General features: G+C 54.0%; 2 protein-coding genes across 2 annotated transcripts in view; both read left to right on the top strand.

Moving 5' to 3' along the window:
• Positions 1-6470, top strand: LOC104284374 (fatty aldehyde dehydrogenase-like). Its single transcript, XM_009882701.1, has 11 exons — positions 1-184; positions 607-838; positions 928-1013; positions 1919-2127; positions 2304-2421; positions 2557-2698; positions 2875-3041; positions 3563-3662; positions 4574-4809; positions 5785-5908; positions 6193-6470. The coding sequence occupies exons 1-10, from the start codon at positions 23-25 to the stop codon at positions 5863-5865; spliced, it is 1533 nt and encodes a 510-aa protein (XP_009881003.1). The 5' UTR covers positions 1-22; the 3' UTR covers positions 5866-5908; positions 6193-6470.
• A 2932-nt stretch (positions 6471-9402) lies between these two features.
• Positions 9403-10617, top strand: part of LOC104284405 (fatty aldehyde dehydrogenase-like) — an 8488-nt gene continuing 7273 nt past the window's right edge. The window contains exons 1-3 of the mRNA XM_009882739.1: positions 9403-9564; positions 10097-10305; positions 10502-10609. Coding sequence (XP_009881041.1) covers positions 9403-9564; positions 10097-10305; positions 10502-10609 — 479 coding nt within the window. The remainder of the gene's footprint in view (positions 9565-10096; positions 10306-10501; positions 10610-10617) is intronic.

Genomic DNA, 10617 nt, shown 5'->3' with positions numbered 1-10617 from the left:
CTCCCCACAGCGCTGAGCAGCCATGGAGAAGATGCAGCAGGTCGTTGGGCGGGCGAGAGCCGCCTTCAACTCGGGCCGGTGCCGCTCTCTGGAGTTCAGGATGCAGCAGCTGAAGGCCCTGGAGCGGATGGTGCAGGAGAAGGAGAAGGAGATCCTGGCAGCTATCAAGGCAGATCTGCACAAGGTCTGGGTCGGCGGGGGGTTTTCTCCCATCAGCCACACATGGCTGGTGGTCAGCCCAGAAGAGAAAGCGAGAAGGCCAAGGGCTGCCTTTGCCCTGCCGGATGGCTTTTGCTGATGTCCCCTGTGGTCCTGGTTCTCACTGTGGCCTGCTGAGGTCTGCTGCCACCATTTCTAAGAAGGAGCTAGTCTGAGGCAGGACTGCGGAGGCAGGTCCTGGCTGTCAGGTTTTGGCTTCTGCACACTGAGCCCCATGCACCCAGACTGATTGTCTTCTCTCAGGGTTCCTTTGGAGCAGCACTACCAGTAACTGCCCTGGCAGACGCTTTAAGCCATCAGAATGTACCTTGCTTCCCTGGGCTATTGTGGTGGGCGTGGGAGGTGGGTGCCTTTGACGTCCCCTCCCCAAGCTCCCTTTCATTGCAGTGTGGGCATAACGCATACAGCCATGAGATCCTGGGTGTGCTGGGGGAGCTGGCCCTGGCCATGGACAAGCTGCCGTCCTGGGCAGCGCCTCAGCCTGTGAAGAAGAACCTGCTGACAATGCGGGACGAGGCCTACATCTGCTCCGAGCCACTGGGGGTGGTGCTGGTCATCGGGGCCTGGAACTACCCCTTTGTCCTGGTCATGCAGCCTTTGATTGGGGCCATTGCAGCAGGTGGGGACCCACCACAGCCCCTGTCCTTCGTGGATCCATGGGTGGGTGCTGCAGGAGAGCTCAGTGGCTGTGCTGCATTTGTCTTGTAGGCAATGCTGTGGTGGTGAAGCCGTCAGAGATCAGTGAGAACACGGCTCAGCTGGTGGCTGATCTCCTTCCCCAGTACCTTGACCGGGTGAGTGTGACCCCATGCCTGACTTGATTGTCTTTGAGGAAGTACCTCTCATGCTCTTGAAGGGCTCGTGCAGATTAGAGTCAGATCCGTTGCTCACTCTCTCCAAATGAGCGTAAGCCGGAGATACAGGAAGGGTTGAATTACTCTGACAGTATAGAGACAGGTTGACATAATCTTCCTGAGTTTGTGTAACCTAATCTGCCTACATAACATTGCGGCGATGTGACAGCCTTTTTGACATTCACGACCGTGTAAGGAGGTGTGTTTGTACTTCTCACTGCAATAATTGCTCTCTTGGACATTGCGCTGGTGTTGCTTCTAGGTAAGCACTGGTTTGCGTTGGTTGCTAGCTGTGCCTGGCTCTTCCTGAGAACTGGGTGCCATTTGCCCAGTGGCATTATGTCACAGGTTTTCTTGTCCTTCCGAACCGCGTTTGTAGTGGGAGGTATTGTTTCTCCTTCACTTGTCTGGCGGTTCTGACATCCATTGCGCTGTGTCGTCCGTGTGCATCCATTGCGCTGTGTCGTCCGCTGTGTCCCCGTGCAGCAGGGCCTCACTGTGCAGTTTCCTCTGGGGAGTTAGTGCATTCTGTAGGCGAGGGGTGAGAGCTGAGGAAGGAGACAGTCCCTGGGAGACCCCAGCAGTTGTATGTGCCCCTGGTCTTAATATGTGGGAGTAGGTCCACAGCCTGACTCAGCCCTGGCCTCAACCTCTATTTCTTTTAGATCATGTGCAACCATACAGCAAGTGAAACTTCAGGGGAAGGAGAAGAGCTTGTCTCTGTTATTGCTATCCTTTATTCAGATCCTAATGTAGCTCACAAGTGAGTCTGCCCATGCAGGGCTGCTGCCTTGATATATTTGCTTTTAATCAAGGTAACTGTAAGGCTCTTGTTTACCCTACAGGAGCTGTATCCCGTGGTCACTGGAGGAGTACCTGAGACAACGCAGCTGCTGACCCAGAGATTTGATCACATTCTTTATACTGGCAACTCCACGGTGGGCAAAATCGTGATGGCAGCGGCTGCCAAGCACCTGACACCCGTCACCCTGGAGCTGGGCGGGAAGAGCCCCTGCTACATCGACAAGGACTGTGACCTGGCCGTCGCCTGCAGGTCAGGCTGTTGAAGCTCTTGGTGGGGGCTCATCAGAGGGGCAGGGACCCTGTGGGGCAGGTGGACATGTCTGGGCTGTTGTGCCTGGACTGCCGGTGTCACTCAGGCACGATGGACCGGGCTGTGGGGTCTGGAAGGGACTGGCCGTGGAGAAACCATCTCCCTTTCTCCCATAGGCGGATAACATGGGGGAAGTACATGAACTGTGGGCAAACCTGCATCGCCCCAGACTACATCCTCTGCGACCCGTCCATCCAGAGCAAAGTGGTGGAGAACATCAAGGCAACTCTGCAGGTGAGCGTGGAGTTCCTCGTGCCGTGGGAGTTGTCCCCGTTGCAGCCCAGGTCCGAGTTTTGTGGCTGCAGCCCTGGAGCTGTGGCTGTTGTGAAGGTGTGTTGAGCGCTTTGGTGTTGCTGTGCCCTTTGGCAGGAATTCTATGGAGAAGACGTGAAGTCATCTCCGGATTACGAAAGGATCATTAACAAGCGTCACTTCAAGAGGATCCTGGGCCTGCTGGAAGGGCAGAAGATTGCTCACGGGGGACAGACAGATGAGGCCTCCTGCTTCATAGGTGCTTCTGGCACCACTGCTGGGAAGTGGGGTGGTCCTGGTTGCCTTCTGGGGGCTGTGTGTGTCTGTTGCTCACTTAGTGTGTGTTGAACGCAGGCAGCGCCCAGGACAAGGTCCTGTGATGGACCCCGTCTTCTGTGCTGCTCACGCTGTTTCCTGCCCTCCTGTTTGCCTCAGCACCGACTATCCTCACCGATGTTTCTCCGGAGTCAAAGGTGATGGAGGAGGAAATCTTTGGTCCGGTCCTCCCCATTCTGACCGTGAAGAGCGTGGATGAAGCGATTGAGTTCATCAATCGTCGGGAGAAGCCCCTTGCCCTGTACGTCTTCTCCAACAACAAGCAGGTGGGTCTGGCTGTGCTCCCCCGGCAGAGGCAACTCTGCGCAATTCGATCCTGAACGTGGCCGGTCCCATGCACAGCTCCCGCAGGGTCTGTGTTGGCTCCTCTTTGCTTCTGAATGGGAGCGTTTGCCTCCTGGGGGACACAAGTGTCCCCTGAGCTGCTGGAGGGTCCCCGTCTCCTGCTTGCTGAAGTGCCTTGCGTTTGCGTAACTTTGTGAAATAAAAGGATAAAAGGCTGAATTTCCTCTTTGGTTCCTTGTAGTCTTTCATGATTAATTTAGTTACCTTTAATATATTGCATGGGAGGCAAGCTCCCAGATTACCAGCTTTCACATCCCTCCTCTGAATTCTCCCACTTTCTTTCAGTTAACATTGCATGGAGAGGGCTCTTCTGTGTTACCAGGCAGAGGAAATGAACACGGTGGCCAGTTGGCTCATAGCTCCCCTCACAGTCCTACTCAGTTACATAGTCTGATCTCTTCTGGCCCTTTGTAATGTTCTGTTTGTTTTTTTCTTTTGTCAGTTAATCAAAAGAGTAATCTCGGAAACCTCTAGTGGGGGTGTTACTGGAAACGATGTCATCATGCATTTCTTCCTCTCAACTTTACCCTTTGGTGGTGTCGGTAAGTTACTGGAGCTCCTTAAGTGTTGTGACTTGTTGCACGCTGTGACGCAGGGAACAGTAGCAGTTGTTCTGTGTCCAGGTGCCCCTGTGCCTGTTACCACCGAAGGGTCTCTGTGTAGCGGATCTCAATAATAAATTCTGGGAGTACATTAGGAAAGGGTCCTAAAGAGAAGAACCTTTGCGTGTGGTTGGTTTTGGGAAGATTGAAGCATTTAGTGCGGACTGATGTGAAAGGTGCATTAAAAACATTAGCTGTGATCTCAGGGATTAGCAACAATTGCAGGAGGAAGGGTAGGAGTTCAGTTTGGGGAAATTGGAACAGGTTATGGGACAGCCTACGGGAGCTTTGCAGAAGAGGGTTTGGGTGTTACAGTCCTCACAAGCTGACTGTGGATCAGCAGTGTTCAGCTGCTGCTGTGAACAGCACACGCTGTCCTGGAAATGGAAAATGGAGGTGTACCCTGCAGGGCTTCTAGGGAAACCCTTCTCACACAACACTGGTCGGATCTCAGAGCCTTGGCACAGTGCTTTGAGAGGGAGCTTAAGCCAGGGAAGAGCTGGAGATGGCTCAGGGGCAGAGGGAACAGCCCACGCAGTGACACAACACAGTACTGGAGAGTATGTGGTGAAAACGGGATGGGGAAGAAGAAGGACGGACTACAGAGGGACATCTTAGAGACTGAGAAGTGCTGCAGAGAGGAAGGAACAGTTGTCCTCTCTGAAGTAATATAAAGGAGAAGTTGTGCTTTCAAACTGCAGCAAGGCAGATGCAGGGTGGGTAGCACGCACTGCAGCTGACAAGCGGCTGGAATTTTTCTGTGCTGCTTCTTGTCGTGCTGGTGGCCTCAAGTGGCCAAAGGTTTGACTGGCTGAGCCTGTGGTGTGACCTGCCTGGGTTATGTCCCTCAGGTAACAGCGGGATGGGCGCCTACCACGGCAAGCACAGCTTTGAGACCTTCTCCCACCGCCGCGCCTGCTTGATCAAGGACCTGAAGATGGAGGGTACGAACAAACTCCGGTACCCACCTAGCAGCCAGAAGAAGGTGGATTGGGCCAAGTTCTTCCTCTTGAAGCGGTTTAACAAGGGCCGAGTGGGTCTGGCCATCTTGGCCCTGCTGGGGATTGTGGCAGCGGTGGTGATAAAGGTGAGCTTTAGCTCTTTGCCATCTACTTGAGTGCATGTACAGTTCGTCTGATCTTCTGCAAGTTCCCTCTTTGCAACTGCAGTCCTTTCATAGAACCTGACCTGTTTTTTCTGTCTTGAGACTTACGATAGAAATTACTGAGGTGTGCTTCTCACTCTTGCAAGCGCTATCTAGAATAGAAACGTCCTCAGAGAAATCTCCTAGGCTGCTCTGCTAGTTGTTGCTCTGCCTTGGTGAGTGACACCTGTGAGAAACTCCCTCCAGAGGCAGTGAGCAGTGTGTTTCGGACAGGTCTCTAGAGTGATTTTGATTCCTGGGCTTTCTTCAGCTGTGTTGCGAGCTGCTCCGCGGCCTAGCCTAGCTGGCTGTGGTTTTGTGCCGCAGCTTAGGGCTACAACGAGCTCTTGTTCTCAGCCAGTTGCAGCCCCCATCTGACCTTAGCTCAATTATTTCCATTTCCTCCCCTGTTTCTGGCTAGGTGGTGCGGAAGGGTGGGATGTCCTCCCCTCTCTGTGGGAGGCAGAAGCCTGCTGGCTGGAGGACTCGAGAGGCTTCCTGAGGTGGAGGGATAAGATCTAAAACACCAAGTGTGATCGCTAGTGGTTCTCCGTGGCTGGCGGACCAGGCGCTATGTGTGCCTGCGCTGGCTGCTCCTTGCAGAGCTTAACTGTGCATCCTGGGGGTTTAGTAGGCTTAAGGGAGCAGCCACTGAGGGGACAGGAGACGGCAGGGTGGATCACACTCTGCCCTTCAGTCTGTTCTGCGTTGTTACTGCTGCAAGGAGACGTGCAGGAGCCCAGCAAGCTGGGGGAAATAACCTGACTGCATATCTGAGTGCAGGAGGAGGTGTAAAAGCCAACAACTGGCTCAGGGCTTGAAGCAGCAGCCAGGGAGGCAGGCCCTGTCTAGGTGAATGCCTTCTCAGCGAAGAGAGGGGAAACTCACGGCATCTTGAAATCATTTGGGTTTTCTCAGAATCACCAGTCTGTGCTGAAGAGAAAAGCCCTCTTGATTGTGCTGGCTGTTCAGAGGCTGGGCTGGCTCAGTGAGTGGTAAGGAGGAGCAGGTTTCAGAGCACTGCTGTGGCTGTCACAGTGAGGTAGGAGCTTTTTTCTTCTCCTGTGTGTAGACCTGTTTTGAGATTGGGCAAAACCTTGTTAGAGTAGTGAATGTGGGGCTTGTAGAAGGTTCCTGCTGGAGCCAGAGAGCGATGCTTTCCGTGGCAGTGCTCGGAGCTCATACAGCATCCCAGTCAGTGCATGCTGAGGGCGCAGGTGAGCTGTGCTCGCGAAGGGGCTTTGCTTCAGGCTGTTCTAGAACTCGAGTTGGTTTTGTTTCAGCAAATCCTTCACAGGACGTTGGTGTTGTGTTTTGCTTTCACAGATGGTTTACTACTGAAGAGAGGAGAAGGCGCTGTGTGCAAGTCATACTCTGAGCACTCGCTTTGTCTGTTTCCTTAAGCTGAGAAGTCTTTTTTTTTTTTTTTTTTTCTTTTCTACTGGGTTATTTCAGTGAGCTGTCAAGCACACAGAGTAGCCTTAGAGAGGCACTAACCAAGAGAAGGCTCAGACTCCTGTTTACGAAAAAGCCATGCTGAAACAGAGGGACCAGTGGGTACAAGCTCTCAAAAGGAGGACTGCAGAGCAAGAAATACCAGTCCCCACCTCCACCCCATGCCATGCAGAGCGCTGCTTCCAGGGACACACGCTGTGTCTTGCACCAAACCGCTTCCCTTCCTTCAGTGACAAACAGGAGCTTAAGTTTCAGCTGTGACTGGGTTGCCATTGTTTTCCCTGCAGTTTTCAGGATGGTCTGTCTTCTGTTGTGCTCCCAACAACCACTTTCTTGGTGCCGAGTCTGAGACGGGCTCTGCTGGTTGATGGTTTATGGTTATGAATAAACCTAGTGAGGTCCCCTCTGCTGTTTAATTGAGGTGAAATGATCGTGGATCCCTATGGGCCAGAATCATCCACAGCTGGTCAGGAGGTGCAGGCTGACTCCCTTTTTTGGGACTCTGGGTTTCATCGTGTGCCTATAAGAATTATTTGGCAGTTAGAAAATTACAAAGATGATACCTGCGCTGCCTATATTTTGCTGATAGGGGTATGTTGTGCTCATACGAAAGACGTTTCAGGCCTGTTCAGAGGAGAGGGAATCGCAGAGTACCCTGTTGAGGGTTAGCCCAGTTGGGCACCCAAGCCCTACACAGCCACTCACTCACTCCCCGCAGTGGGACGAGGAAGAAAATCAGAAGGGTAAAAGTGAGAAAACTTGTTGGTTGAGATAAAGTTTCATAGGTAAAGTGAAACCTGGGCATGCAAGCAAGCAAATTAAGGAATTCATTCGCTACTTCCCCCTCAGCAGACAGATGTTCAGCCATCCCCAGGAAAGCAGGGCTTCAGCACACTTAACAGTGACTTCAGAAGACAGATGCTGTAACTTCCAATGTCCCCCCTCTTTCTCTTCCTTCCCTCCAGCTTTTATCACTGAGCGCAACGACATATAGTCTGGAATATCCCTTTGGTCAGGTGAGGTCACCTCTCCCAGCCGTGTCCCCTCCCCGCTTCTTGCAAACCGCAGCCTACGCGCTGGCGGGGCAGTGAGAAACAGAGACCTTGACGCTGTGTGAGCAGTGTTTTGCACAGCTGAACCACGGGTGTGTTACTGACACTGTTTTGGTCACAAATCCAAAACACAGCACCATCCTACTATGAAGAAACTTAGCGACTATGATGAAGATTAACTCCATCCCAGCCGAAACCAGTACAAACCCGTTCATGGTCAGATTCCTTCAAGGGAAAACAATTACTGAAAGAGTTGTACTCCTTTGTGTTCGAGCTTCTGGGTCTGCTGTAATCTTGCTCTGGGAGATAATATGGGGCTTGTTCTAGCTTGGGGAGAGGATGCTGGAGAAACTTAAGGTGAAAGGACCTTAGAAATATTAATGTTTAAATAAGGTAAATTTAAAAATTATTATTAAATGCAATTACTCACTATAGAGCAGAAAATTATATTTACTGTGCAATAGGTGGGATTTCTTCATGTCTGGTGAAAATCCATGTGCCTAAACCTTTTTAATGATATATTTTGCAAGTACTAAATAAACACTGAGAATTTAAATAATAAACCGAGCGTGCTAAGTCCCTGCAGGCTCCTGGGGAATCTTGCCTGTCCTCTGCCACTCCCGGCTCTGGCCGTGGCGTGGCCGAATGTCACGCAGGTGGTGTCAGGTGCCTCTGCCGCAGCACGGGAGCACAGGTCCCCAGCACGATGGCCTCCCCGATCATGGGGACAGATCCCCCAGAGCTCTGGCAGGGCAGGGGATGGATCTCCCAGGGGATGAACGCTCCAGAGCTCTGGCAGGGGAGCTGCCGGAGAGGTGCGCGGAGGCAGGTAGGGCGTGGGCAGAGGCGGTGCTGGGAGCTGTGGAGGAGCTGGACTGTTTCTCCTCCTGTCCTGTGCAAATCCACCCCCCCCTTGATTGCCTCCCACCTGCGGGCGCTGCCCGTTCGGGGTTTGTTCAGATCCGGACGATAGCACGGGCTGCGTTCGTTGGCTCCCGACGGCTGCTGCGGCACGTGAAAGCGCTCCCCCGGCCTCGTGCCCCCAACGTGGGCAAAGCCACGTGGTCTCTCGCAATCCCGCAGGGGCGGCTGAGTCACGGCCCCGGCTGAACGTGGCGATCCAGGGCTCGCGTTTTCGCAGGGTGAGGATATATCTGGGTAAAGGGCATCTTGTATCTAGCGAGAGCCCTGGGCCTGAGCCAGCTATCCTCTCGTGGGAGGAGAAATCACTCCGAGCTGCGTCAGGGGAAGGGCTCGTGCCTGCTTGCACTTGCTGCGAGAGACGGGTGGAGAGAGAAGCTGCTCTGAAGGTAACTTTCTTTTTTTCCTTCTTTTTTTTTTTTTTTTTTTTTTTTTAGCTGCTTTCTTGGTCAGGATCGGGGCTGCGTCACGCAGCTGCGGCGGCAGGCAGGGAAGGGCAGATTTAAACAGTTGCAAGGGAACCTCGGTGCCTCCTTCGGTTAGGCAGGGACGGCAGGCAGATCGCTTGTCCGGACTAAAGACTGTGCCTGGGAAGCGGGATGAAACCTCTGCAACCTTTCCTCGTGTTTCTGTGATGATGCCACGCGAGGGCCTCGCAGTCACGAGGAAGGCGGGCACAGGCCGGCTTCAGGCACACAGCTCTGCTTCTGGACGGCTGCCCACCAAGATCACGGTCATCTCCGTGTTTCGGCTCCTTGGGAGCATCCCTGTGAGCAGAAGGTGGGGTGGCTGGTGGGTTTAAGGGTATCGCTGAGCCAGAAGAAAGCACCCACAGAGAAGGTTCTGTCAGCCATGCCCAGAGATGGCGGGTTGCTGTGAGAGGTGTCGTCCGTTGGTGGACCCTGCGCAAGCAGGACAGGGCCTTGGAAGATGGGAGCCCCCTCGGGAGCAGGAGGTGACCCAAGAAGGAGAACATCTTCTAGCCTTGATCTGGGTGGGAGATTTCTTGGTGGTGGCCCCATGTTGAGTGTTCCCAGGCCTGAGCAGCCCTCAATGGCCCCGTGGTGAGCTGGGTCTTGCTGCTCTCTCCCCGCAGCGCTGAGCAGCCATGGAGAAGATGCAGCAGGTCGTTGGGCGGGCGAGAGCCGCCTTCAACTCGGGCCGGTGCCGCTCTCTGGAGTTCAGGATGCAGCAGCTGAAGGCCCTGGAGCGGATGGTGCAGGAGAAGGAGAAGGAGATCCTGGCAGCCATCAAGGCAGATCTGCACAAGGTCTGGGTCGGCAGGGGGGGTTCTCCCTTCTGCTGCGCATGGGCAGGGGTCAGCCCTGAGGGAAGGCAGTGACCCCAGGGGCTGCCTTTCCCCTGCCAGATGTTTTTTACTGATGTGCACCGCAGTCCTCGAAGACTTTGCCCTGCCTCCCTGGGCTGTCCCCTCCTGTGCAGCAGGGCCTCACTGTGCAGTTTCCTCTGGGGAGTTAGTGCATTCTGTAGGCGAGGGGTGAGAGCTGAGGAAGGAGACAGTCCCTGGGAGACCCCAGCAGTTGTATGTGCCCCTGGTCTTAATATGTGGGAGTAGGTCCACAGCCTGACTCAGCCCTGGCCTCAACCTCTATTTCTTTTAGATCATGTGCAACCATACAGCAAGTGAAACTTCAGGGGAAGGAGAAGAGCTTGTCTCTGTTATTGCTATCCTTTATTCAGATCCTAATGTAGCTCACAAGTGAGTCTGCCCATGCAGGGCTGCTGCCTTGATATATTTGCTTTTAATCAAGGTAACTGTAAGGCTCTTGTTTACCCTACAGGAGCTGTATCCCGTGGTCACTGGAGGAGTACCTGAGACAACGCAGCTGCTGACCCAGAGATTTGATCACATTCTTTATACTGGCAACTCCACGGTGGGCAAAATCGTGATGGCAGCGGCTGCCAAGCACCTGACACCCGTCACCCTGGAGCTGGGCGGGAAGAGCCCCTGCTACATCGACAAGGACTGTGACCTGGCCGTTGCCTGCAGGTCAGGCTGTTGAAGCTCTTGGTGGGGGCTCATCAGAGGGGCAGGGACCCTGTGGGGCAGGTGGACATGTCTGGGCTGTTGTGCCTGGACTGCCAGTGTCACTCAGGCACGATGGACCGGGCTGTGGGGTCTGGAAGGGACTGGCCGTGGAGAAACCGGGGACCCACCACAGCCCCTGTCCTTCGTGGGTCCATAGGTGGGTGCTGCAGGAGAGCAGGAGGAGTGATGAGTCGCCATGCTGCATTTGTCTTGTAGGCAATGCTGTGGTGGTGAAGCCGTCAGAGATCAGCGAGAACACAGCTCAGCTGGTGG

The sequence above is a fragment of the Charadrius vociferus genome, unplaced genomic scaffold, assembly GCF_000708025.1.
Source record: "Charadrius vociferus isolate BGI_N301 unplaced genomic scaffold, ASM70802v2 scaffold793, whole genome shotgun sequence".
Lineage (NCBI taxonomy): Eukaryota > Metazoa > Chordata > Aves > Charadriiformes > Charadriidae > Charadrius > Charadrius vociferus.
The sequence above is the reverse complement of the archived record's forward strand: the minus strand, read 5'-3'. Positions and strand labels throughout refer to the sequence as shown.

Bases quoted from the DNA above. Each gene is read 5' to 3' on its own strand.
- LOC104284374 (XM_009882701.1), top strand. From the start codon at position 23: ATGGAGAAGATGCAGCAGGTCGTTGGGCGGGCGAGAGCCGCCTTCAAC. The intron at 839-927 runs GTGGGGACCCAC...TTTGTCTTGTAG, and splicing joins GATTGGGGCCATTGCAGCAG to GCAATGCTGTGGTGGTGAAG. The intron at 2,699-2,874 runs GTGCTTCTGGCA...TGTTTGCCTCAG, and splicing joins TGAGGCCTCCTGCTTCATAG to CACCGACTATCCTCACCGAT.